At 51.8% G+C, this 24,976-nt stretch overlaps 1 protein-coding gene across 6 annotated transcripts in view; it reads left to right on the forward strand.

Moving 5' to 3' along the window:
* Nucleotides 1-24,976, forward strand: part of myo7aa (myosin VIIAa) — a 216,788-nt gene that overhangs the window by 145,576 nt on the left and 46,236 nt on the right. For all 6 annotated transcript variants that reach the window (XR_005463131.1, XM_038817836.1, XM_038817837.1 and 3 more), the window contains 10 exons: nt 3,201-3,377; nt 6,172-6,255; nt 7,160-7,287; nt 8,727-8,853; nt 12,015-12,134; nt 14,919-15,092; nt 16,088-16,315; nt 16,689-16,859; nt 18,838-18,955; nt 23,513-23,639. Coding sequence is in view for 5 of the 6 variants with exons in the window: in XM_038817836.1 (XP_038673764.1) it covers nt 3,201-3,377; nt 6,172-6,255; nt 7,160-7,287; nt 8,727-8,853; nt 12,015-12,134; nt 14,919-15,092; nt 16,088-16,315; nt 16,689-16,859; nt 18,838-18,955; nt 23,513-23,639 (1,454 nt within the window). In the remaining variant the exon portion in view is untranslated. The remainder of the gene's footprint in view (nt 1-3,200; nt 3,378-6,171; nt 6,256-7,159; nt 7,288-8,726; nt 8,854-12,014; nt 12,135-14,918; nt 15,093-16,087; nt 16,316-16,688; nt 16,860-18,837; nt 18,956-23,512; nt 23,640-24,976) is intronic.

Genomic DNA, 24,976 nt, shown 5'->3' on the forward strand with positions numbered 1-24,976 from the left:
GGGAAAATCTGGTCAGTTGGAGTATAATGTGGAAGAATCTGAATTTATGCACTTTGGTCGGAAGAATAAAGGAGCTGAATACTATCTAAAGAGAGTTAGCAGAAAACTGCAGCTGGATTTGGGGGTCCTTGTGCATAAATCACAAAAAGCTATATTGCAAGTTCAACAAGTAATTGTTATGGGGCGAAATTCTCTGACCCCCAGCAGGGTCGGAGAATCGCCTGGGGCCGCCGAAACTCCCGCCCCCGCCGTGGCAGAGATTCTCCGCCACCCGGGAAGTGGCGGTAGCGGGAATCTCGCCACTCCGATCGGAGAGGCCCCTGCGGTGATTCTCCGGCCCGAAGTCCCGCCGCTGGGAGGCCTCTCCTGCCGCCGAGGTTTGAACCACCTCTGGAACGGCGGGATCAGCGGCGCGAGTGGGCCTCGGGGTCCTGGCGGGGGGCGATCGAACCCCGGGGGGTGCCCCCACGGTGCCCTGCCCGCGATTGGGGCCCCCCGCTCAGACTCCGGGCCAGTGCCCTGGGTGCACTATTTTCCCCCGCGGCCGCCACGGCCTTTGCCATGGCGGAAGAGAACCCCACATCGCTAATGCACCGGCAGTGACGTCAGCGGCCAGCTGCCGCTGACGTCACTGCCAGCGCATGCGCCGACCGGCGAAAGCCTTTCGGCCAGCCCCGCTGCCGGGGGGCGCCGGTTTTTTGCGCCAGTCTTCTGGTGGCAACCGCTCCGGCGCGGCGCTGGCCCCCAAAGGGGGAGAGAATTCCCCACCTTTGGGGAGGCCCGACCCCTGAGTGGTTGGCACCACTCCCCTACTCCGGGACCCTCCGTCACACCGGGTAGGGGAGAATGCCGCCCCTGTTCTTTGTTTTGTTCTCCAAGATAGCCAAAGATGTAGTGTTGACAAAGAACATAAAACTATACGTTTAAATCAAAACTAATTTATTTTGCACTACTTAACTTGATTTGGTTCACACACTCTACTGAGTAACAGATAACAAAATAATAGTACTGAATCTGTGATACAGTAATTAATAATCTCTCTAATATATAAACTACAGTCTGACTAGGGCTAGTGAAGTGTTTGCATCACTATCAGAGGAGGTATCTGGGACGTATGAGGAGGTGAAAATATCCATCTTGTGTGCATATGAACTAGTGCCTGAAGCCTACAGACTAAAGTTTAGAAATATAAGGAAAGAATTTGGTCAAACATACATGGACTTTGAAAGGATCAAACAGAGTAATTTTGATAGGTGGATAAGGGCTTTGAAAATAGACCAAACACATGAAGCTGTCTGAGAAATTATAATTTTGGAGGAGTTTAAAAATTCAATTCCTGATGTAGTGAGAACTCATGTGGAAGAACAGAGGGTTAAAACTGAGGTACGCAGCAGAAATGGCAGATGATTATGAATTAGTTCATAAATCAAAGCTTGGTTTCTGACATCAGTTTCAGCCTGTGAGGGATAGAGACTGGGGAAAAGAGAAATACTCAAGTGGTAGCACGGTAGCATAATGGCTTCACAGCGCCAGGGTCCCAGGTTCGATTCCCGGCTTGGGTCACTGTGCGGAGTCTGCACATTCTTCCCGTGTCTCCATGGGTTTCCTCCGGGTGCTCCTCCCACAGTCCAAAGATGTGCAGGGTTAAGTGAATTGGCTATGATAAATTGCCCTTAGTGTCCAACAAAAAAAAAGTACGGTGGGGTTACGGGGATAGGGTGGAAGTATGGAGATAGGATGAAGGTATGGGCTTAGTTAGAGTGCTCTTTCCAAGGGTTGGTGCAGACTCGATGGGCTGAACGGCCTCCTTCTGCATTGTAAATTCTGTATTCAACCTCACACTATCCTTCGACATCAAACTCTCCATCTGCTTCTCCCAGCATGCCTAGAGATACAGCCGTTTATAAGATCACTCGGTGATGCCATCTAGTGTTGATATACATGAACATCGTCTTGTTAACCCTTTACTATACTTGGACTATACATATCATGACAGTAATTGGGAAGGGAAATGGAATGTTGGCCTTTATTTCAAAGGGAATGGAGTTTAAAAATAGGGAAGTTATAAAAGGCACTAGTTAGATCACACGTGGAATATTGTGAACAGTTTTGGCCCAAGGAAAGATACGCTGGCATTGGAGGCAGTCCAGAGAAGGTTCATCCCAGGTATGGAGAGATTTTCTTTTGAGGAGAGGTTGGGTAGATTGAGCCTAAACTCATTGGGGTTCAGAAGAATGAGAGGCGACCGTATTGAGATATATCGGCTTCTCGGGGGGGCTTGACAGGGTCGATGCTGAGAGTTTGTTTCCCCTTAGGGGAGTGTGTAGGACCAGATGGTATAATCTCAGAGTAAGGGGTCACCTATTTAAGTCAGGGATGAGGAGGATTTTTTTCTGAGGGTAGTGAATCTGTGGAATTCTTTACCGCAGAGGACTAGAGGCTGGGTCGTTTCGTATGTTCAAGGCTGATGTTCAAGGCTGAGATAGATCAATTTTTAATCGGTAAGGGAACCGAGGCTGATGGGGATAATTCGGGAAAGTGGGGATGAGGATTATCACATCAGATCAGCAAGGTGGCCTACGCCACCATGGTCTACTTCTCCTGTGTCTTGTGGTCTTATGGTCTACATGTGACTCCAGACCCACTGGAATGTGGTTGACTCTTGAAATGAAATGAAATGAAAATCGCTTATTGTCACGAGTAGGCTTCAATGAAGTTATTGTGAAAAGCCCCTAGTCGCCACATTCCGGCGCCTGTTCGGGGAAGCTGGTACGGGAATCGAACCATGCTGCTGGCCTGCTTGGTCTGCTTTAAAAGCCAGCGATTTAGCCCAGTGAGCTAAATCAGCCCCTAGTTACCCTAGCTCTTAGCTACCCTTTCAAAATAGCCACTCCGTTCTAGGGCAATTAGGGATGGGCAACAAATGCTAGTGTTGGCAATGACACGCACATCCCATGAAAGAAATATTTTTTTAAAAAATATTCGTTATCTTAACACTTGGGAATTTGACATTTGAGTGGAATTGTCACCACGACATCTTTCGTCTTTCAGGATAATGAACAGCTTCATATGACGGCTAACTTTGTTTCATTGGCTGGAATGCACTTTGAGGTGTGATGAACTCATTGACAGAATGCTGTATGCGAACAATTCTCTTTCTTTGTCGTCCACCCCCCCCCCCCCACCCCTCCTCCTTGCAGGCAGCTCTTGCAGTCTGGATCACAATATTACGGTTCATGGGGGATTTACCGGAACCCAAATATCACACGGCCATGAGCGATGGCAGCGAGAAGATCCCAGTCATGACCAAAATCTACGAAACGCTGGGGAAGAAGACGTATAAACGGGAGCTACAGGCTCTGCAAGGAGAGGGAGAGGTAGGCCTCGACGGACAATACATCTAGCAGAGGGACGCCCCTGCTCTCGGGGGGACGCCCCTGCTCTCGGGGGGGGGGGGGGGGGGGGGGGGGGGGTCGACGCCCCTGCTCTCGGGGGTGACGCCCCTGCTCTCGGGGGCGGGGGGGGGGACGCCCCTGCTCTCGGGGGTGACGCCCCTGCTCTCGGGGGTGACGCCCCTGCTCTCGGGGGTGACGCCCCTGCTCTCGGGGGTGACGCCCCTGCTCTCGGGGGTGACGCCCCTGCTCTCGGGGGTGACGCCCCTGCTCTCGGGGGTGACGCCCCTGCTCTCGGGGGTGACGCCCCTGCTCTCGGGGGTGACGCCCCTGCTCTCGGGGGTGACGCCCCTGCTCTCGGGGGTGACGCCCCTGCTCTCGGGGGTGACGCCCCTGCTCTCGGGGGTGACGCCCCTGCTCTCGGGGGTGACGCCCCTGCTCTCGGGGGTGACGCCCCTGCTCTCGGGGGTGACGCCCCTGCTCTCGGGGGTGACGCCCCTGCTCTCGGGGGTGACGCCCCTGCTCTCGGGGGTGACGCCCCTGCTCTCTGGGGGAAGCCCCTGCTCTCGGGGGGGGGGGGGGGGGGTGGGGGGACGCCCCTGCTCTCGGGGGGTGACGCCCCTGCTCTCGGGGGGGGGGGGGGCGCCCCTGCTCTCGGGGGGGGGGGCGCCCCTGCTCTCGGGGGGGGGGCGCCCCTGCTCTCGGGGGGGGGGGGGGCCCCCTGCTCTCGGGGGGGGGGGGGCACGCCCTGCTCTCGGGGGGGGGGGGCGCCCCTGCTCTCGGGGGGGGGGGGGGGGGGCGCCCCTGCTCTCTCGGGGGGGGGGGGGGGGGGGGGGGGCCCGCTCTCGGGGGGGGGGGGGGGGGGGGCCCTGCTCTCGGGGGGGGGGGGGGGGGGGGGGGGGGGCGCCCCTGCTCTCGGGGGGGGGGCGCCCCTGCTCTCGGGGGGGGGGCGCCCCTGCTCTCGGGGGGGGGGGGGCGGGCGCCCCTGCTCTCGGGGGGGGGGGGGGGCGCCCCTGCTCTCGGGGGGGGGGGGGGGGGGGGGGGGCGCCCCTCCTCTCGGGGGGGGGGGGGGGGGGGGCGCCCCTGCTCTCGGGGGGGGGGGGGGCGCCCCTGCTCTCGGGGGGGGGGGGGGGCGCCCCTGCTCTCGGGGGGGGGGGGGGGGGCGCCCCTGCTCTCGGGAGGGGGGGGGGGCGCCCCTGCTCTCGGGAGGGGGGGGGGGGCGCCCCTGCTCTCGGGAGGGGGGGGGGGCGCCCCTGCTCTCGGGAGGGGGGGGGGGCGCCCCTGCTCTCGGGAGGGGGGGGGGGGCGCCCTGCTCTCGGGAGGGGGGGAGGGGCGCCCCTGCTCTCGGGAGGGGGGGGGGGGCGCCCCTGCTCTCGGAGGGGGGGGGGGGGCGCCCCTGCTCTCGGAGGGGGGGGGCGCCCCTGCCCTCGGGGGGGGGGGGGGGGGGGGCGACCCTGCTCTCGGGGGGGGGGGCGACCCTGCTCTCGGGGGGGGGGGGGGGAGGCGACCCTGCTCCCGGGGGGGGGCGACCCTGCTCCCGGGGGGGGGGCGACCCTGCTCCGGGGGGGGCGACCCTGCTCTCGGGGGGGGGGGGGCGGGGGGGCGACCCTGCTCTCGGGGGAGGGGGGGGGGGGCGGGGGGGCGACCCTGCTCTCGGGGGAGGGGGGGGGGGCGGGGGGGCGACCCTGCTCTCGGGGGGGGGGGGGGGGCGCGGTGGGGCGACCCTGCTCTCGGGGGGGGGGGGGGGGGGGGGTGACCCTGCTCTCGGGGGGGGGGTGACCCTGCTCTCGGGGGGGGGGGGGGGGGGGCGACCCTGCTCTCGGGGCGACGCGACCCTGCTCTCGGGGCGACGCGACCCTGCTCTCGGGGCGACGCCTCAGAGTGGTGAAGGTCCCTGTTGGGATAAATAAGTTTTTAATTGCATATGAACTGAGGGATTTTTACACTTTCTCCTCCTTGGACCATCACCAACCTGGAGAAGCTGGAATTTATTTCCATTCTGTTCTGGGACGTGGACATTACTGGCTAGATCAGCATTGATTACCCATCCCTAATCGCCCTTGCGACGGTGGTGTTGAGCCACCGCCTTGAACCGCTGCAGTCTATGTGGTGTAGGCACACCCACAGCGCTGTTGGGGAGGGAGTTCCAGGATTTTGACCCACCAACAGTGAAGGAACGGCCGATATATTTCCAAATCAGGGTGGTGTGTGGCTTAGAGGGGAACTTGCAGGTGGTGGTGTTCCCATATGCTGCCCTTGTCCTTCTCAATGGTAGAGACCGTGGGTTTGGAAGGTGCTATCAAAGGACGCTTGGTGAAATGTTGCAGTGCATCTTGTGGATGGTACACACTGTTGCTACTGTGCGTCGGTGGTGGAGGGGGTGAATGCTGAAGGTGGCCGATGGTGTGCCAAGTGGGCTGCTTTGCCCTGGATGGTGTTGGAGTATTGTTGGAGCTGCACTCATCCAGGCAAGTGGCGAGTATTCCATCACACTCCTGACTTGTACCTTTGTAGATGGTGGACTGGTTGATTAGATGGCAATGGGAGATGTTGCAATGCAGAATTAGGCCATTTGGCCCATTATATCTATGCCGGCTCTCCAAATGAACTATTCGCTTAGTGCCATTCTCCCTCCCTGTATCATTCCAGATTTTTCATTTTCAGATAACCCTCTCAGTAAGAAATGGGTGGCACTTTTTCCCTAACTCGTGTTGGTGTTTGTTACACTGCCACATGCAGTGCTCGGTCTTTCATTAAGTTCAATGTTGTTGTGTTTCAGAGCTCGCACGCAGACAAGAAGAACAGTGTGAGGCACAAGCTGGTTTCCCTAACGCTGAAGAAGAAATCGAAGCTAACCGAAGAGGTAATTTCGAGAAAATTCTCCCCACCCCAGACACACGACTGCTCCATTTTGCAGTGAGCCACATGAAAATGAATTTTAAGATCAGAGTTACTTCAGAGATGGGCCAGTATCCTCCAGTTGTTTGCATCCTGATGACCATTAGCCTTTTATTCTAACTCCCGCCAAGTCCTCTCATTCCCCATCTCTCCTGTCCAACTCCCTCCCCCCCCCCCCCCCCCCCCACCCCCCCCCCCCCCCCCCCCCCCCTCTCCTGGATTCCCGGATCCTGCGACACCCCGAAAATCGCCACCTCTGGACTTGATGCCTGCCTTGTATTTAATGCCGTGGGCATGAAGTCAGCAAACCCCTGCCAAAATCCCCTAAGCTTTGGACATGCCCAGAACATGAGGACATGGTTCGCTCCCCCCCCCCCGTCTTCCACCCCAAAGAATCTGCTCATCCGGGCCACTGTCATGCGAGCCTGGTGAACGACCTTGAATTGTATCAGGCTGAGCCGATCTCTCCTCTCCTTGTCGCTATCCTCCTTCAGCCTTACAAACCCTCACATTGTTGTTCTCCTTTATTTCTGGCCTCTTGCACATCCCCAATTGTCTTTAACGCCCTATTGGAGTCGTATTTTCATCCGCCTTGGCTCAAAACACTCAAATTCCCCTTCTTAAACATCTCCACCTCACACTCTTCCTTCAAGACCTCTTTTTAAAGCCTCCCTCTTTGTTCAAGCTTTACTCAGCTGTCTTACTATGACCTTATTGAGCCTCAAGCCAAATTTGATTGATAACCCTGCTGTGAACTTCCTTGTAATGTTTTACTGCATTGAAGGTGCGATATAAATGCAAGTTGTTCTTTTGGTATTATCGTTTCTGCATCTTCATTTCCACATTGGTTCTTGTTTGACCCTCATTAGGTGGCAAAGAGGTTGAATGATGGGGAGTACAGCCTTCAGGGCAACAGTATGCTGGAGGACAGGCCAACCTCCAACCTGGAAAAACTTCACTTCATCATTGGGAATGGCATCCTGCGACCGGAGGTCAGGTACTAATCCTTCCCACGCTTCGCGTTCTCATTCCCTTCTTCCTTGTTGGTGTTCCTCGCCGGGCAACACGATCGTTGAATCGAGGACGATCAATGAGGCCCCACCCACCATTTTCAGTGTCGCCTGGATTTGGAGGCCAGGAATGCCTTGAGCCAACCTGATCTATTTTTGTAATGCTTACCCTACCCTACAATCCTCTGGGCTAGTGTGGCAGCATACTGTCCTCCTTGAGCCAGAGGGTTGTGGGTTTAAGTCCCACGGCAAAGATTTCATTAATCTAGGCTGATCATGCCAGTCCAGTGGTGAGGGGAGTGGGACAGTATCGGAAAGAACCATCTTTCAGATGAGATGTTCTTTCAGATGAGATGTTAAGTCGAGACCCTGGGCGAAATTCTCCCAGAGGCCCGACGCCGTCGTGAAACCCGGAGAGGTTCACAACGGCGTCGGAAGCCTCTCCCGTCCCCCTATTCTCCCCTCCCTGGTGGGATAGGAGGGTCGTGCCGGGAAACTCGGCCGCGGGGGCTTGTCACTGGCGTCAGCCGCGCATGCGCAGGTTGGCCGGTGCCAACCCGCGCATGCGCAGTTGCCGTCTTCCCCTCAACCGCCCCGCAGGACGTGGCGGTTTGATCTTGCGGGGCGGCGGAGGGGAAATAGTGCATCCGATTGAGATGCCGGCCCGACGATCGGCGGGCACCAATCGCGGGCCTGTCCCCTCCCGAGCACAGTCGTGGTGCTCATTCCCGTCTAGGCGCATCACAAGCCCCAAACGGGCATATCACGCCGTTTTCATGACGGCAGCGACCAGGTGTGGTTGCCGCCGTCGTGAAACGGTCGCGAACGGCAAACCGCTCGGCCCATCGGGGTCGGAGAATCGCGGGCCGCTGGGAAAAACGGCGGTCCGCGATTCTCCGAGCCGCGTGTCGCAAAATGCGACACACCATTTTGGGGGTGGTGGGGGAGGTGCGAGAGCGGCCCTCCCGCGATTCTCCCACCCATCGTGAGGAGCGGAGAATTCCGCCCCCTGTCTGCCATCTTGGGTGAGCGTAAAGGATCTCTTGGTGCAGTTTGAGGAAGAGCGAGGGTTGTCTCCCTAATGTATTTATCCCTCAATCAGCATCATGAGGTTATCTGGCCATGTGCGAGCTTGCTGTGCATGAGCTCACGGTCAACTTTCATGCCCTACACCAGTGGCTACTGTTCAGAAGCATTTCATTGGCTGTAAAGTGCTTGGCGATGTCCCGAGGTGGTGGAAGGCGCTATAGAAATGCAAGTCTGTTTTTACCTGAATTTAAATTTAAGCTTGCGATGGTAGTTGCTAGGCCCACAGCACAACGACTTCAGCGGGTTGGATGGTTGCACTTCTGACGGATTAGACGAGTGACGATTTGAGGAACTCTAGGGATGCACCACTGATTGGTTGTGTTTTATTATGTGGCAGGGATGAGATTTACTGTCAGATCTCCAAACAGCTCACCCAGAATCCGTCCAAAAGCAGCCATGCCAGGGGATGGATCCTCATGTCTCTCTGTGTCGGCTGTTTTGCGCCTTCTGCAAAATTTGTTAAGGCAAGTTTCGAATTATCTTTAGGTTATTGTACAAATGCTTAAAATATATTCAAATCCACCCGATGATAGACGAGGTGTTAAAGCAAGGCCCCATCTGCTTTGGAAGAAAACAGGGTCGTTCTTCAGGGTATCAGCCAAAGTAGCTTTTAAAAGAACGGAATCATCTGTTCTGTATGAAGTAGTTGTGGGAGCTTGCTGTGCATAGATTTGCTTTCCACGTTCACAACATCTCAAAGTGACGACACTTCAAATGTCGTCACCCGCTGTCTGTGACGCACTTAGTGTGTCCCAAAGGTCACGAAAGGTGTTACACATCTGGCCATCATCACATTGCTGTTTGCCGAGTGCCAATTGGCTGCTGCATTTCCTCCATTACAGCAATGACTACGGGCCAGAGTTTCGCCGAATCAGGGAGACTCCTCAGACCTTCACAAATGGAGGACAGATTCTGGAATTCCCACATCTTAGTGGAGAAAGGTGTGGGCAGCGAGCACTCCGATCTGGCCAAATCTATTGTGGGCATTGCCATCTCTGAGCCCTCCAGCCATTTTCATGGCGCTGGGCCATTTTCTGCTCTTCCGAGAATCCGTGAATCATGGTCCGGATGGAGTGAACTTTTTAAAAGATGACTACAAAAGGTCTCGCCTATGTCTCCCATGACAAATTGTGCCCCTCACCCACCCACCCCCAATCGGCCCTAATTACCTCCATGCCAAACCATTGCACTTCCATGCCCTTCCATAGAATCCGTACAGTGCAGAAGGAGGTCATTCATCCCACCGAGTCTGTACCGACCCTCCGAAAACGCATCCTACCGAGATGCACTCCCCTGCCCTGTTCCCATAAACCGACCTAACCTGCTTATCTTTCGATACTAAGAGACAATTCGGCATGGCCAATCTGCCTAACCTACAGAACATGCAAACTCCACACAATTACCCAAGACCCAATCAACTCTGAATCCCTGGCATTGTGAGGTAGCAATGCTAGCCACTGTGCCACCCAGTATGCACTTTGTACAGAACCAATGAACCCTATAGTAATAATGGCATGTGAGGGCAAAGCCACTCATAATTACTTAAAACTGCTGTTGCTGCAACCCTATAAAAAGTGCCAATCAACCAGACCTTGAAAGTATCAATAGCAGAAACTATAAGCATTTGATACCTCTACACCTTGTGCAAATATAAGCATTGAACCATGGACAAATTTAATCTTGGGCTAATTTTGTTTGTTTGGTGATGTCTTTCCTTGTATGTATTTCTTTTGACAAGCTAACTTGGGGGCAGTATCGGCAAACTGTACCAAAGAGAACTTACAATGTGAAATGCGACAGTTATTTAAAAAAGCAGGAGGCAGAAAGCGGGAAACTACAGGCCAGTTAGCTTAACATCTGTCGGGGAGAAAATTTAGGTATTATTAAGGACTGTATAGCAGAGAATTTTGAAAAATTGCAAGTAAGTAGGCAGAGTTGACGTAGTTTTGTGAAAGGGAATTCTGTAATGTGCTTCGATTTCCTGAAGACATTTGATAAGGTGCCACATCAAAGGTTATTGAGAAAAATAAAGGCTCATGGTGTTCGGGGTTAGCATATTGGCACGGGTTGAAGATTGGCTGGCTAACAGGAAACTGAGAGTAGGCATTTGGGCAGCACGGTAGCATTGTGGATAGCACAATCACTTCACAGCTCCAGGGTCCCAGGTTCGATTCCGGCTTGGGTCACTGTCTGTGCGGAGTCTGCACATCCTCCCCGTGTGTGTGTGGGTTTCCTCCGGGTACTCCGGTTTCCTCCCACAGTCCAAAGATGTGCAGGTTAGGTGGATTGGCCATGCTAAATTGCCCTTAGTGTCCAAAATTGCCCTTAGTGTTGGGTGGGGTTACTGGGTTATGGGGTGGAGGTGTTGACTTTGGGTATGATGCTCTTTCCAAGAGCCAGTGCAGACTCGATGGGCCAAATGGCCTCCTTCTGCACTGTAAATTCTATATATCAAATAGGTCATTTTCTGGTTGGCAGGATGTAACAAATGATGTCACCTGGATCAGTGCTGGGGCCTCCGTATAAGTGACTTGGGGAAAGGACTGGAGATATCGTTGCTAAATTTGCTGATGACCAAGGTTAGGAAAGCGAACGCAAGGAGGCTACAAAGGGAAGGGACAGAGATGGGTCAAGTGTGTAGGCAAAGATCTGACCAATAGAGTATAATGTGGAAAAATTAGAAATTGTCCATTTTGGCAGAAAGAATTTTAAAAAGCAGCTCGTTATCTAAATGGTGAGAGATTGCAGAGCTCTGAGACGCAGAGGGATCTGGGGGTCCGAGTGCATGAATCCCAAAAGGTACTGCAAGTAATTGGGAAAGCTAATAGAATGTTACAGTCTATTGTGAGGGAAAATAATTACAAAAGCAGGCTATGCTTCAGTTGGACAGGACAATGGTGAGATTGTATCTGCAGTACTGTGGTCCCTTTATTTAAGGAAGGAGACACAAATGCATTGGAAGCACTTACCAGACTAATATTTGGAGTGGGCAAGTTATCTTGTGAGGAAAGGTTGGACAGGCAGTTTAGAAGAATAAGCGGCAACTTGATTGAAACATACAAGATCCTGATGGATCGTGGACAAGGTGGAAAGAATGTTTCCTCCAGTGGGAGAATCTAGAGTTAGGTTCACTGTTTAAAAATAAGCATCGCCCATTTAAAACCGAGATCAGAATGTTTTTCTCTGAGGTTCCCTGAAGTTCTCTTCCTCAAAAGGTGATGGGAGCAGAGTCTTTGAATATTTTTAGGCAGCACTAGACTGATTCTTGATAGAAGACCGTGGAGGCCAAATCACTGAGTGTCTTTAAGACGGAGATAGATAGGTCCTTGATCAATAAGGGGATCAGGGGTAATGGGGATGAGGAAAATAGCAGCCATGATTGAATGGCGAGCAGACTAGATGGGCTTAGTGGCCTAATGCCACTCCTATGTCTTATGGTTATCAAGGGTAAGCGGGAGGCTACAATCAGATTGGCCATGAATTTATTGAATGGCAGAGCCGGCTCGATGGACCGAGTGGTCTACTCCTGCCCCTCGTTCTTGTGATCAGTCATGATCTAGTTGAATGGTAGAACCGGCTCGCGAGGCTGAATGGCTGGTTGATCATAATATTCCTCTTGCCGCAGTATTTGAGGAATTTCATCAACGGAGGTCCACCGGGCTACGCACCCTACTGTGAGGAAAGGATGAGGAGAACGTTTGCTAACGGGACACGGACACAGCCACCGAGCTGGCTGGAACTGCAGGTATTTCCCAAGGAATTTAATCCCGTCGAACCATTGAATGAGAAATGGAGAGCGTGGGGGATGGAGGATGTGGCGAGGCGGGGGGGGGGGGGGTTGGGGGGGGGGGGGGGGGTTGATGTCAAAGGAGGCGTTAAACCGAGGTGAGGTTTGCTCTCTGGGGTTGATGTGACCAATACCAAAGTGCCATTAGGAACAAAGAGTGGAGTTGTTTGACGGGGATAAATGTTGGATCACCAGGAACAGATTCTCTGGTCATTTCGCATCGCTGTTTGTGAGCACTTGCTGTGCGCAAATTGGTTGTTTTATTTACCACAATGGTGACCAAACTGGAAAAGTGTTTAATTTGTTGCAAAGTGCTTTGGGACATCCAACAGTTGGGATGGGCATTATATAAATGCAGACTTTCCTTTAGCCAACCTTTTCCAGCCGGTCACGTGTTTCACTCCAGCAGGTCACGTGTTTCACTCCAGCAGGTCACGTGTTTCACTCCAGCAGGTCACGTGTTTTACTCCAGCAGGTCACGTGTTTCACTCCAGCAGGTCACGTGTTTCACTCCAGCAGGTCACGTGTTTCACTCCAGCAGGTCACGTGTTTCACTCCAGCGGGTCACGTGTTCACTGTACGGTACATTTTTCATTTTTTTGGGTGGTTACGCTATTTTTGTTTTGGGTTTTACTTTGTGTGTCTCTCTCCATAATGTTTGATTTTCTTTTCCGCCTTGGTTGAGACGGGACCTTGGTTGCTGGTCTTTGTCAATGCTGGGTCTGAATTCCCCTCCCCTTTAGTTTTGTCACACTGCACTTTTACTCTCTTGTGTGGGGATGACTTAGTGTTGGGTGGTCTCCCAAAGAGACACAACTGACCCCAAGCCCTTGATGGTGAAGGCGCTTTTCAATAGGGCCTTGGGCCTTAAAGCCATAGTGGCACTCAGTACAGGAGAAGCCCATCGGTTCTGCACCATCAAACCTACCCTAAACCTACACCAATCCATGCCACCCCTCGTGCCCATGCGCCCACAAACAGCAACACGTGCCCAAATCTGGCATGACTTAGAAAACTAGAATCTTGCTGAGGTCCCTTTTCTTGATTCTCCTTGCCCACCTGGTGACGTAATGAGGTCCCTGTCCAGGAAGGTGTGGAACCTCATTTCAATGCATTTTAAAATGATTAGCGGGCTTCCTCGCCATATCCATAGAATCCCTATGTTGCAGAAGGAGGCTGTTTGGCCCATCGAGCCAGCACTGACCCTCCGAAAGGGCACTCTACCTAGGCCCATCCTGTGACCTCGCGCATTGATCATGGCCAATCCACCTAACCTCCACATCTTTGGACTGTGGGAGGAAACCGGAGCACCCGGAGGAAACCCACGCACACACGGGGTGAACGTGCAAACTCCACACAGACAGTAACCCGAGACCGGAATCCAACCCGGGTCCATGGCGCTGTGAGGCAACAGTGCTAACCACTGTGCCGCCCACATTCGCATTTCCCACGTTTTGAGGTTTACAATTTTTCAAAAACTTGAAACAGTGAAGCTGCTGGGGCGAACAGGGAAGTATCGCGCCAGGGGCCCTGCCTGGGCACTGCCCCCTGGCATGTTGGGGCAGTGCCAGGCGTGACGGCGTGAAACACGCCTCCCAGATTTTTTTGGCAGAGTACTGGATCATCTGAAGGGATATCCCAGCTGTGCAGTGAGCTGCCTACTAGGTTTTGTGTTTGCCGCAGCCAGCACTCTGCAGAAAACAGAATGTTGCCCCTTATTAACGATTCAGGTGAACCTTGAAGAATGTTCTCTTTCCATCCTCCCCACTCCTCCAATTCATGGGATTGTTATCTGGACACAGGCTTGATTGGTCCAAACAAAAGGGTTGGGATTGAAGTGTAGGGAAAAGGGGTGGATCAAATAACCTTTCCTTGAAATATCTTGTCGCAACAATCTCAAATGAGTTGGGGCAACGTACAATTGTGAATGGTGCTGGCCAGTAATGATGTCAAAGAAAGACCTAACCTTGGGGAGAGCGGGGTCAGGGAGAAGTTGTGAGGGGATAATCTTGGTGGATGAGATAAGAGAGAGAGTGCCCTTTTATCATAAAATTTACAGTGCAGAAGGAGACCACTCAGCCCATCGAGTCCGCACCGGCTCTTGAAAGAGCACCCTACCCGAGGTCAACACCTCCACCCTATCCCCATAACCCAGTAACCCCACACAACACTAAGGGCAATTTTGGACACTAAGGGCAATTTATCATGGCCAATCCACCTAACCTGCACATCTTTGGACTGTGGGAGGAAACCGGAGCGCCCGGAGGAAACCCACGCAGACACGGAGAGAACGTGCAGACTCCGCACAGACAGTGACCCAAGCCGGGAATCGAACCTGAGACCCTGCAGCTGTGAAGCAATTGTGCTATCCACAATGCTACCGTGCTGCCCTGATCCTGTCACACGTAATGTAACACTTTCCCTAGATCCTTAATATTAGGGAGAACAGTAAAAGTAATCCGTATAACCTCCAATCTGTGTATTATGAATAGTGTTCGCCATTCAACCCAACTGGTCTGCGGTGTTTATACTCCACACGGCTCTCCTGCCATTTCAGCCTATCTTTCTATCCCCTTCTCTCTCATGTACTCGTCTAGTTTCCCTTTGACCGTGTCCAAGGTATTTGCCTCAGCCACTTTCTGTGATGGTGAGTTCTATAATCCACTTGTTGACTTTGATCGGTTTGACCTTTTCTGATTTTGTCTTATTTAGATTAGCTTTCTCTTCCTCTTGTAACAACAGGCCACCAAATCAAAGAAGCCGATCATGCTGCCCATCACCTTCATGGACGGAACAACAAAGACCCTCCTGACTGACTCTGCCACCACAGCCAAAGAGCTGTGCAACGCACTAGCTGACAAGATAGGCCTCAAGGATCGCTTTGGGTTTTCTCTGTACATTGCTTTGTTTGACAAGGTATGTGCACCAAACTTGCATACGGCTGGATTTTTTGTTTCTTGGTGGGATGAGGGAGGCAGGAACCAAAACGGAAGCTAAGTGGTCCGCTCGCCCCCACTGTCTCAGCTCACCCCGTCAAACATCAGGTGGCCAATTCGTGTCGGAAAGAAGGCCAATCAGAGGTACAAAGGTACATGCCCAATCGGCATTCAAGGCGTCATGCAGTAGAGGCGTTATACCATCGTCAGGAAACTCGTAATGGCTACAGGTTTAAACTCTCCTCTCAGAATGAATCTTCCACTGCTTATTGTCACCAGTAGGCTTCAAATGAAGTTATTGTGAAAAGCCCCTAGTCGCCACATTCTGGCACCTGTTCGAGGAGGCTGGTGCGGGAATTGAACCGTGCTGCTGGTCTGCTTTAAAAGCCAGCAATTTAGCCCAGTGTGCTAAACCAGCCCCCTGCTGGTTTATCTCCCTGCTCCTCTAAGCTGGGTCTCTTGGCTGCAGCCCTAAGCTCTAGAGTTGCCCCAGGAAACCTCCCCTTGTCTCTCCCTCCCCATTTTTAATATGCTCTTTAAAACGTATCTCTGTGTTCAAGTTTTGATCATGGAATCACTACAGTGCAGAAGAAGGCCATTCAGTCCATCAGGTCTGCACTGACCCTCCGAAAAAGCAGCCTACCTAGGCCAGTAACCCCACCTAACCTTTTGGACACTCGGGGGAAATTTCGCATGGCCAATCCACCTAAGCTGCACATGTTTGGACTGCTCTAATATCCCCTGACGTGGTGGGCTCTGTGTTCAAATGAGACACCTGTGAAGCACTTAGGGCTGTGTTGTCTGAAAAGTGCCTTGTACATGCTTGGTGGGGATATTTGGAAATTAAAGTTCATTTTATTTTAGTGTAACCTCTATACTCCTGTAACCAGACAGCCCTGTGTTTTGTTTAGGGATTTTGGAGGTAATAAATAAATGTCATGCTTTTATTAACCTGTTGACTTCCCTCTCTGGTAGGTCTCCTCCCTTGGGAGTGGGAATGATTATGTGATGGACGCTGTCTCCCAGTGCGAGCAGTATGCCAAGGAACAGGGCGCCCAAGAGCGAAACGCACCCTGGCGTCTCTTCTTCCGGAAGGAGATCTTCACGCCCTGGCACGACCCCAGTGAGGATACAGTGGCAACCAACCTCATTTACCAGCAGACAGTAAGGGGAGTCAAGTTTGGAGAGTACAGGTGCGACAAGGTGAGCTTAATCTCCACTGGGAAGGATACTTACTCCAAGGAGACTTGTGAGTTATGTTTCCTCGTCCACTCCCCAATTCTGCGGGTGAATACCTGGAACTCTGAAGCTAACCGTGCAGTGAGCGTACATTCACCACGTGGACTATAACAAGGCCTGAAATTGGCTCACCTCCACCTTCCCAGGGGCAATTAATGTTGCCCTTGCCAGTGATCCTTTTAAAAAGACAAATGTAATTCTCGGTCTGGTTTGATTTGGCAGTTGTTGAGATGTTTGTTTGGGTTAAGTTGCTCTTGCTAACCATCTCATGCGCTTCCTCTTGTTTGTATCTCTCCACTGCTCCCCCCCCCCCCCCCCCCCCTCCCACTGGCATTAGGAGGAAGATCTGGCTGAACTGGCCTCCCAGCAGTACTACGTGGATTACGGATCCGAGGTCATCCTGGAGCGACTCATGAGCTTAATCCCGTCTTATATTCCCGACCGGGAAATCAGTTCCTCCAAAACCGTGGAGAAGTGGGCTCAGTACATCATTGCAGCTCATAAAAAGGTTCGTTGGAACTAATGCGACTAACGAAGGCTGCATCCCAAGGTCCAGTAGATTTCTGATTTACCCAGTGGGCAGGCTCCGTTTGGGCCTTGGACAGAGATGTTCTGCTCATGGACAACCCCAATGCTCTCCTGACCAGCCTTCCACCTTCCGCTCTCCTCCATAAACACAAAGCTCTGCTGCCTGAGTCCTAACTCACACTAAGTCTTGATCACACCTTTGCTCGCTGACCTGTATTAGCTTGTGGTCTGGAAAAGCCTTGACTTCAAAATTCTCATCCTCATTCAAATGATGATGACCTCCTTCAGCTGTCACATCTTTGTGATCCTCCCTCATTTCCTTCACTTCGCGATTGACGATCGTGCCTAAGCTCTGGAAATATCTCTCTTCCCCCTCCTTTAAAACTCTTAAAGCCTATCTATTGAGAACCATAGAATCCCTACAGTGCAGAAGGAGGCCATTCAGCCCATCGAGTCTGCACTGACCCTCTGAGAGAGCACCCTGCCAAGGCCCAATACCCCGATGGTGGGGGAACGGTACTACGTGGGTTGCTCATTCAGCAAGAAGGTGCAGGCATGATGGGCTAAAATGGCCTCATCCTGTGCTGTAACAATTGTGATTCTGCCGGAGTATAAATGTTAGCATAGACCAGTTGGGCCAAGTGGCCTGTTTCAGTGCTATAAATTCTATTCGGTCATAAGAGTTTTCTCAGCACGGAACGAGGCTCTTTGTCCCTCCTTTCCACGCCGGCAAGCAATCACCTTGAAGTGTTGGCTAGTGTGGATTTGAGAGATGAACAGACACTTCCAACACCGATGAAGGTTCAACTCAATTTTATTAACTAACTTCTAACTAACTAACACATGATGACTGTGGGTATAAATTATGCTAATTTAAACTAGAGACCTAAGCCTTGTCCGAACCAGTTGATTCTCTCAGCACGTGTTGTGAGTCTGTGCTGGGCTGGATGAGTTCTTGTTACACTCGGGCAGCACCCAGAATGAGTGGGAACCGTGGTGCCCTCTGCCTTTATAGTGTGTGTATTCTAACTGGTGATTGGCTGCGGTGTTTGTACATGTTGATTGGTCCCTGTGTGTGTGTCTGCACCATGATATACTGGTGTATATTATGACACACCTATCTATTCTAATCCCATTTTCCAGCACTTGCTCCGTAGACTTGTATGCTACGCATTATCAGTGCTCACCCAAATGTTTCTTAAACGTTGTGAGGGTTCCTGCCTCCGTCACCCCTTCAGGCAGTGAGTTTCAGACTCCCACCATCCTCTGGGTGAAAAGGTTTTCCCTCACTTCCTCTCTAAACCTCCTGCCCTGCCATAAATCTATGCCCTCTGGTTATTAACCCTTCTGCTCAGGGGAAAGGTTCCATTCCAACCACCCTACCGACGCCCATCATAATTTTGTACACCTTGATCAGGGCTCCCCTTTAGCCTTCTCCGCTCCAAGGAAAATAACCCCAGTCTCTGTTCATAGCTGAAACGCTCCAGCCCAGGCAACATCCTGATGAATCACCTCTGCACCTTCTCTAGTGCAATCACACCCTTCCGATAGTGTGGAGTTGAGAACTGCACACCGTATTCCAGCTGTGGCCTAACCAGCGTTTTATGCGGCTCCCCTCCAGGCCATCTTGCCTCGCGCCTGAAATAGCGAAGTGTGTCTCGTCTTTCTTTGCAACTCAATTCACCTTGTGGAAGGCATCAGTCCTCTTTCCCCCTCCCCTTTCTATCAAATCTAGAGTTTGAATCTTTGTTTGTGTCTGGGTGAGCAATGCTCTACATGATTGTTGACTGGCCAAAGTGTTCTTCAATTTTAGCATCTTGCATTATTCTGGTTCCGTAATCATTTGAAAGTCCGTAAGTCTATACTGTTGGGCAGTGAAGCCACCTTGTGAGTGTGTTTTATTAATCCTGTGTGTATAAAACATTAAATTCTACTTTTTAAAATATATATATTTTCAGGGAGTGTACACCCAGAAGAGGATTGACCCTCAGAATGTGAAGGAGGAGGTTGTGGACTTTGCTCGCTTCAAATGGCCTTTGCTGTTTTCTCGATTTTATGAAGCCTTCAAGTTTTCAGGTTTGTTTTTAAAAAATAAATTTAGAGTACCCAATTCATCTCTTCCAATTAAGGGGCAATTTAGTGTAGCCGATCCACCTATTCTGCACAACTTTGGGTTGTGGGGGTGAAACCCACGCAAAGACGGGGAGAATGTGCAAACTCCACAGGGACAGTGACCCAGAGCCAGGATCGAACCTGGGACCTCGGCGCCGTGAAGCAGAAGGGCTAACCCCTGCGCCACCGTGCTGCCTTAGCTTTCAGGTTTGTTGAAATGGGGTCTCTGAAGCTCCATGGTTTATCCCCATGTGAATACACCTGACGACCATGCAGGCAGGTAAAGGACAACTGGTTCATCAGTCCTGTGCCAGGCTCAATATACCTGGTGCTTCAGTTCTAGACATTCCTCACTTCTCCAGCAACCACGACGATGAAGGAGGACGGGAGGGGTGGAGACGAGGAGAGACTATGGAAAATCCCCCAAAGTCAACTTGTCCTTAAGTCAACTTGTGCTAGCAGCAATTGCATCTTAAAAAGAGCCTTTTGGAGCTCAGAACTGTCCCAGTTCTCTCTTCAAGGAGCGCAGAAATTCGAAGCATATCGTACGAGCTGGCAACATTCCAAAAGTCCTCTCTTTAACCAGAATCCTAAAAGGGGGGGGGGGGGGGGTATTTCCCAGTCCTTCCCGCCAGCAGGATTTTCCAGTCTCTCCAAAGGCTCAATGTGACGGGGCTGACGAATCAGACAAAACCACATAGCAGCGGAACTGGGGGATCCCATGTCGGCGAATGTGGACAACTTCTGCTGCCGGAATGCTGGGGGGAGGGGGGGGAACAGTCCTGCCCAAATATATATTCTATCATCCTTTCAGTTTCGAGGAAGGATCGATACCCGAGAAGTTGACTTTTGTTCCCTCGACTGGTGCTAATTGATTGGGTAGCTTCCAGAATGTTCTAATTTTTTTTAAAATTTAGAGCAGCCAATTTTCTTTTTTCTCCAATTAAGAGGCTATTTAGCGTGGCCAATCCACCTAACCTGCACATCTTTGGGTTGTGGGGGTGAAACCCACGCAGACATTGGGAGAATGCGCAAACTCCACACGGACAGTGACCCAGGGCCAGGATTCGAACCCGGGCCCTCGGCGCAGCAGTCCCAGTGCTAACCACTGCGCCACGTGTTTTTTTGATTTGCGTTTCACTTTTTCAGCATATTTTATTTCCGATTTAACTTTCAATTTGGTCTCGATAAGAACAACAACTTGCATTTGTGTAGCACCTTCAAACATCTCGATGTGCTGCATGAGCATCGTGAAGTAAATTACTTCATGGTGAATCGTGATGTGGCCTCTTAGTGCCAACCATGAGGTGCATGCTCACAGATCAGTAGGCTTCCACACACTCAGCTACAGGAGCACTAGATTCATGGATGACAGACTGGATAATGCATCCTCCTCCACTCTAGCTGGCTGCCAGAATCGGGGTGGAAGGAACCAACGTTTGGTGTAAAATATAGCTGCCGCACTAACCCGCAACGAGAGCGATCGCCATAATTCATCCAGACCCAAGATTTCTACAAAAGAAATCTGATTGGGGAATGGAAACTGAGGTGGTTGTGAACAATAGGCCCATGGGCCCAGGTGCAGTAAAGGAGAACCCCTACTCCGAAGGGGTGATCATCAATCCCAAATGCAACAGAAACCACGAGGTGGACATAACAATCCACTACCCTACCAACGGGTTCATAGAATTTTTTTTCATAGAATTTGCAGTGCAGAAGGAGGCCATTCGGCCCATCGAGTCTGCACCGGCTCCTGGAAAGAGCACCCTACCCAAGGTCAACATCTCCACCCTATCCCCGTAACCCCACCCAACACTAAGGGCAATTTTGGACACTAAGGGCAATTTAGCATGGCCAATCCACCTAACCTGCACATCTTTGGACTGTGGGAAGAAACCGGAGCACCCGGAGGAAACCCACGCACACACGGGGAGGATGTGCAGACTCCGCACAGACAGTGACCCAAGCCGGAATCGAACCTGGGACCCTAGAGCTGTGAAGCAATTGTGCTATCCACAATGCTACCGTGTAATAGGTTCAGTGCAGCAGAGTATCAAATCATCAGTCTTTTCAGATTATACCTGATCGAAATGAAGCAGTCTCCTGAAAACCAGATGTGCAAAACTGGCGGATTCCAGGCAATCACATGCGACTCCACCAAATGCAAAAACAATGGACTGCCTGCACCGTGCGGCCTGATTTCATGTGGGAGAAAATGCAAACAATAATTTACAACTCTCTGGCCTCAGCCAGGCGTAAACATGCAGCACAGAGTGAGAAGCAGTTAACTGGTGTCCTCGTACTGGTGGAGGACTGATGTCCTCATGCACCAGTCGCTGATGGTAAGCATGCAGGCACAGTAGGAGATAAAGAAGGCAAATGGTATATTGGCCTTCATTGCGAGAGGATTCGAGTACAGGAGCAGGGATGTCCTGCTGCAATTATATAGGGCCTTGGTGAGGCCACATCTGGAATATGGTCTGCAGTTTAGGGCTCCTTATCTGAGGAAGGATGTTCTTGCTACAGAGCGATTGCAGCAAAGATTTACTTGACTTGATTCCTGGGATTGGGGGGACTGATGTATGAGGAGAGATTGAATCGGTTAGGTTTGTATTCGCTGGAGTTCAGAAGAATGAGGGAGGATCTCATAGAAACCTATAAAATTCTAACAGGGCTGGACAGGGTAGCTGCAGGAAGGATGTTCCCGATGGTGGGGGTGTCTAGAATCAAAGCGCTTCTGGCTGAAGATTGTTGAGAAGGTTTATCTTATGCACTGGCGTGTTGAACTCCCCCATCGTAGAGGATGGCTGTATTTGTGGAACCTCCTCCAGTGAGTTGTCCACCATTCACAATGAGACATGGCAGGACTGCAGAACAGAGATCTGATTCATTAGTTATGGAATTGCTTAGTTCTGTCTATCAATTGCTGCTTGTGCTGTTTGGCACGCAAGCAGTCTTCCTATCTTGTAGCTTCACCACATTGACACCTGATCTTTAGGTCAGGTATGTTTTTCCCTCTTGGTTCCTCCCTCGCCTCCTGCCGTAGTCCCAGTCGCAGCCATGTCTATTAGAGTTTGACCAGTTCTGGTTTGTAGTGGTGCTATCGAGCCGCTCTTGGTGATGGATGTTGAAGTCCTCCACCCAGAGTACAATCTGTGCCCTTCCTCCAAGTGGTGTTCAACATGGAGACTAAGTTGTCAGCTGAATGCAGGGGGAGGGGGAGGGGGCGGGGGGTACATGGTAATCAGGACATTTCCTTGCCTATTTTTGACCTGATGCCATGAAAGTTCATGGGATCCATGTCAGTGTTGGGATCCATGTCAGTGTTGGGATCCATGTCAGTGTTGGGATCCATGTCAGTGTTGGGATCCATGTCAGTGTTGGGATCCATGTCAGTGTTGGGATCCATGTCAGTGTTGGGATCCATGTCAGTGTTGGGATCCATGTCAGTGTTGAGACCCAAGGCAACTCCCTCCCAATTGTATACATGTGTATGGCAATCTCTACTGGGTGGGTCCTGGAAGGAGGGGCAGGGCATACCCAGGGGTGGATAGTGGTGTCTGGGACATAGTCTGTAAGGTATGTTTTCCGGAGTATGACTATGTCAGGCTGTTGCTTGACCAGTTGTGGAACAACCCTCCAAACCTTGGCACAAACCCCTAGATATTGGTGTGGAGGACTTTGCTGGATTGACAGCCTGGGTTTGCCATTGTTGTTTTGGGTGCATAGGTCAATTCCGGGTGATCATCCTTATTGACCTTTTTTGGGTTTGATACAACTGAGCAGCTTACTGGGCCATTTCAGAATGGGGCAGTTAAGACCCAACCATATTGCTGTGGGTCTGGAGTCACATGTAGGCCAGACCCAGTAAGGACGGCAGATTTCCTTCTGGACATTAGTGAACCAGATGGGTTTTTGCAACAATCAACAATGGTTTCATGGTCATCATTACACTTTTTTAGTTCCAGATTTCTATTCGATTGCTCCATGGATTACTAATTCAGTGACAGTCCCACTACACAGCCACCTCTTCCTTTTCCCCCTCCCCTCCACCCTCTTCTCCCCCCATTCTCCCCCCCGGGCAGTACTCTGGCACTGACCCCTGGCATTGTTCCTGGGCAGTGCCGTGGAGGGGGTAGCTTCCAATAGTGAGGGGTGCGGAGAGGGGGGGTGGTGGTGCTGTGTCAAGGGCGGGGTTCCCCAGCTCTGGGGAGGGGGACCTTTGATTTTCTATAGGGTGCCCCGATCTCCTGAAGGTCAAGGTTGTTGGCGTGGCTGGTTCAGCCAGAGCCTGCCCGCCAATATGACATCCTGGGACCTGTCTCGAGGATTTGTTTGACCAACCATCAAAAGAATATGGCGGGAAATGCCACAAGGCTACACACCACTTTTCCCGCCTGAGTTGACACTTGATCCTTAAAAAGAGAATGTTCCGCCGTGTATATCAAGACACAAACCCATTAGCGTGGCTGCTAATATTGTCGTTTAATTACGCATTTCCTTTGTGTTTCGTTGCTGTAGGCCCAAGCTTACCAAAGAATGATGTGATTGTAGCTGTCAACTGGACTGGTGTTTACTTTGTTGACGAACAGGAGCAAGTCCTTCTGGAACTTTCCTTCCCTGAAATCACTGCAGTTACCAGCAGCAAGTAAGTACTGGACTGAAAAGTGAAAACAAGACGGTCAGGAAATTTGAATTGAAACACAATATTCAATATGACAGATTTGGCGGGAGGAGGGCTTGGATTCTGCTGGGGGTACTCAGTGGGATTAGACACTGACTCAAATTGACTAAAGAAAAGAATGGGGATTGGCATCTCTTGTTTGGAATTAATGGTCCTGAGAGCATCATAGAAAAATTTGAGTACCAAAGGAGGCCACTCAGCCCATCTTAGGACCATAGCATTCCTACAGTGCAGTAGGAGTTTAAAGTCATCGTAATCTATCGGTGCGATCCAATGCCCATGCTGCGCCCTGGCACAGTATGGCCAATAAAAGCCGGGAGACCCCGCTCCCGGGATCTACCCGTTTTGCCACTGCACGCGAGGTCCAAGCGAGACTTTGTGATGAAAATCCCGCTCATTGTGGACGTGATGAGGTTTTGACAAATCTGCATATCAGAGCGAGACCGCTAGCCTCACTCTAATGTGCAGATTCGCGAGGTACCCGAGGCTATGTGAGTCTTCTTCTTCGCTTCGGAGATCTCGGGCGAGCAGCATTCAGCACTGGTCCTCACAAATGGGGACACGACGGAACAGCACTCGTGGGGGGTCTCCCAGGGGATCGGAGCCCTCCAGCTGGCACTGCTAGTGGCACCTGGGCACATGGCAGTGCCAGTCTGACACTCTGGCAGTGCCCCCTGGGTGCCAGCCTGGCACTGCCAGCAGGCAGGGATGGTGTCAGGTAGACGCTGCCAAGCTGCCATTTTGTGTTGCACATACGTGCGATTGGGTCTGGGGGTGCCCTGCATGGGTGTTTGGGGTCCATGAGGGGCCGGGGAGGTGGAGGTTGGGGGTTGCTTTGGGGGCCTCTGAGGTCGCGACGGCATTTTGGGGAGTTCCGGCGAGTGGAGCTGCCCAGTATACAAAACGGGGTCTCGGCCGTGCATCCCCCGCTGAGGCCCCTATACAAAGTGAATCCAATTAGTTGAATTGAGCCTTTTTCCTTGTGATTCAGGAACATTTAAGCTGTCCGTCATGTTTAAAAAATAGCCCAATTGAAATCATTGCCGTCGTCCCAGACGAGATTGTGGGACGCTCTGCACTCCTCTTTATCAGCTTGCCAACCTGTTTACAGCCCTCTGGTAGGACGGCATGGTAGCACAGTGGTTAGCACTGTTGCTTCACAGCACCAGGGTCCCAGGTTCGATTCCCGGCTTAGGTCACTATCTGTGCAGAGTCTGCACATTCTCCCCGTGTCAGCGTGGGTTTCCTCCGGGTGCTCCGGTTTCCTCCCACAAGTCTCGAAAGACGTGCTTGTTCGGTGA

The sequence above is a fragment of the Scyliorhinus canicula genome, chromosome 14, assembly GCF_902713615.1.
Source record: "Scyliorhinus canicula chromosome 14, sScyCan1.1, whole genome shotgun sequence".
Taxonomy (NCBI): domain Eukaryota; kingdom Metazoa; phylum Chordata; class Chondrichthyes; order Carcharhiniformes; family Scyliorhinidae; genus Scyliorhinus; species Scyliorhinus canicula.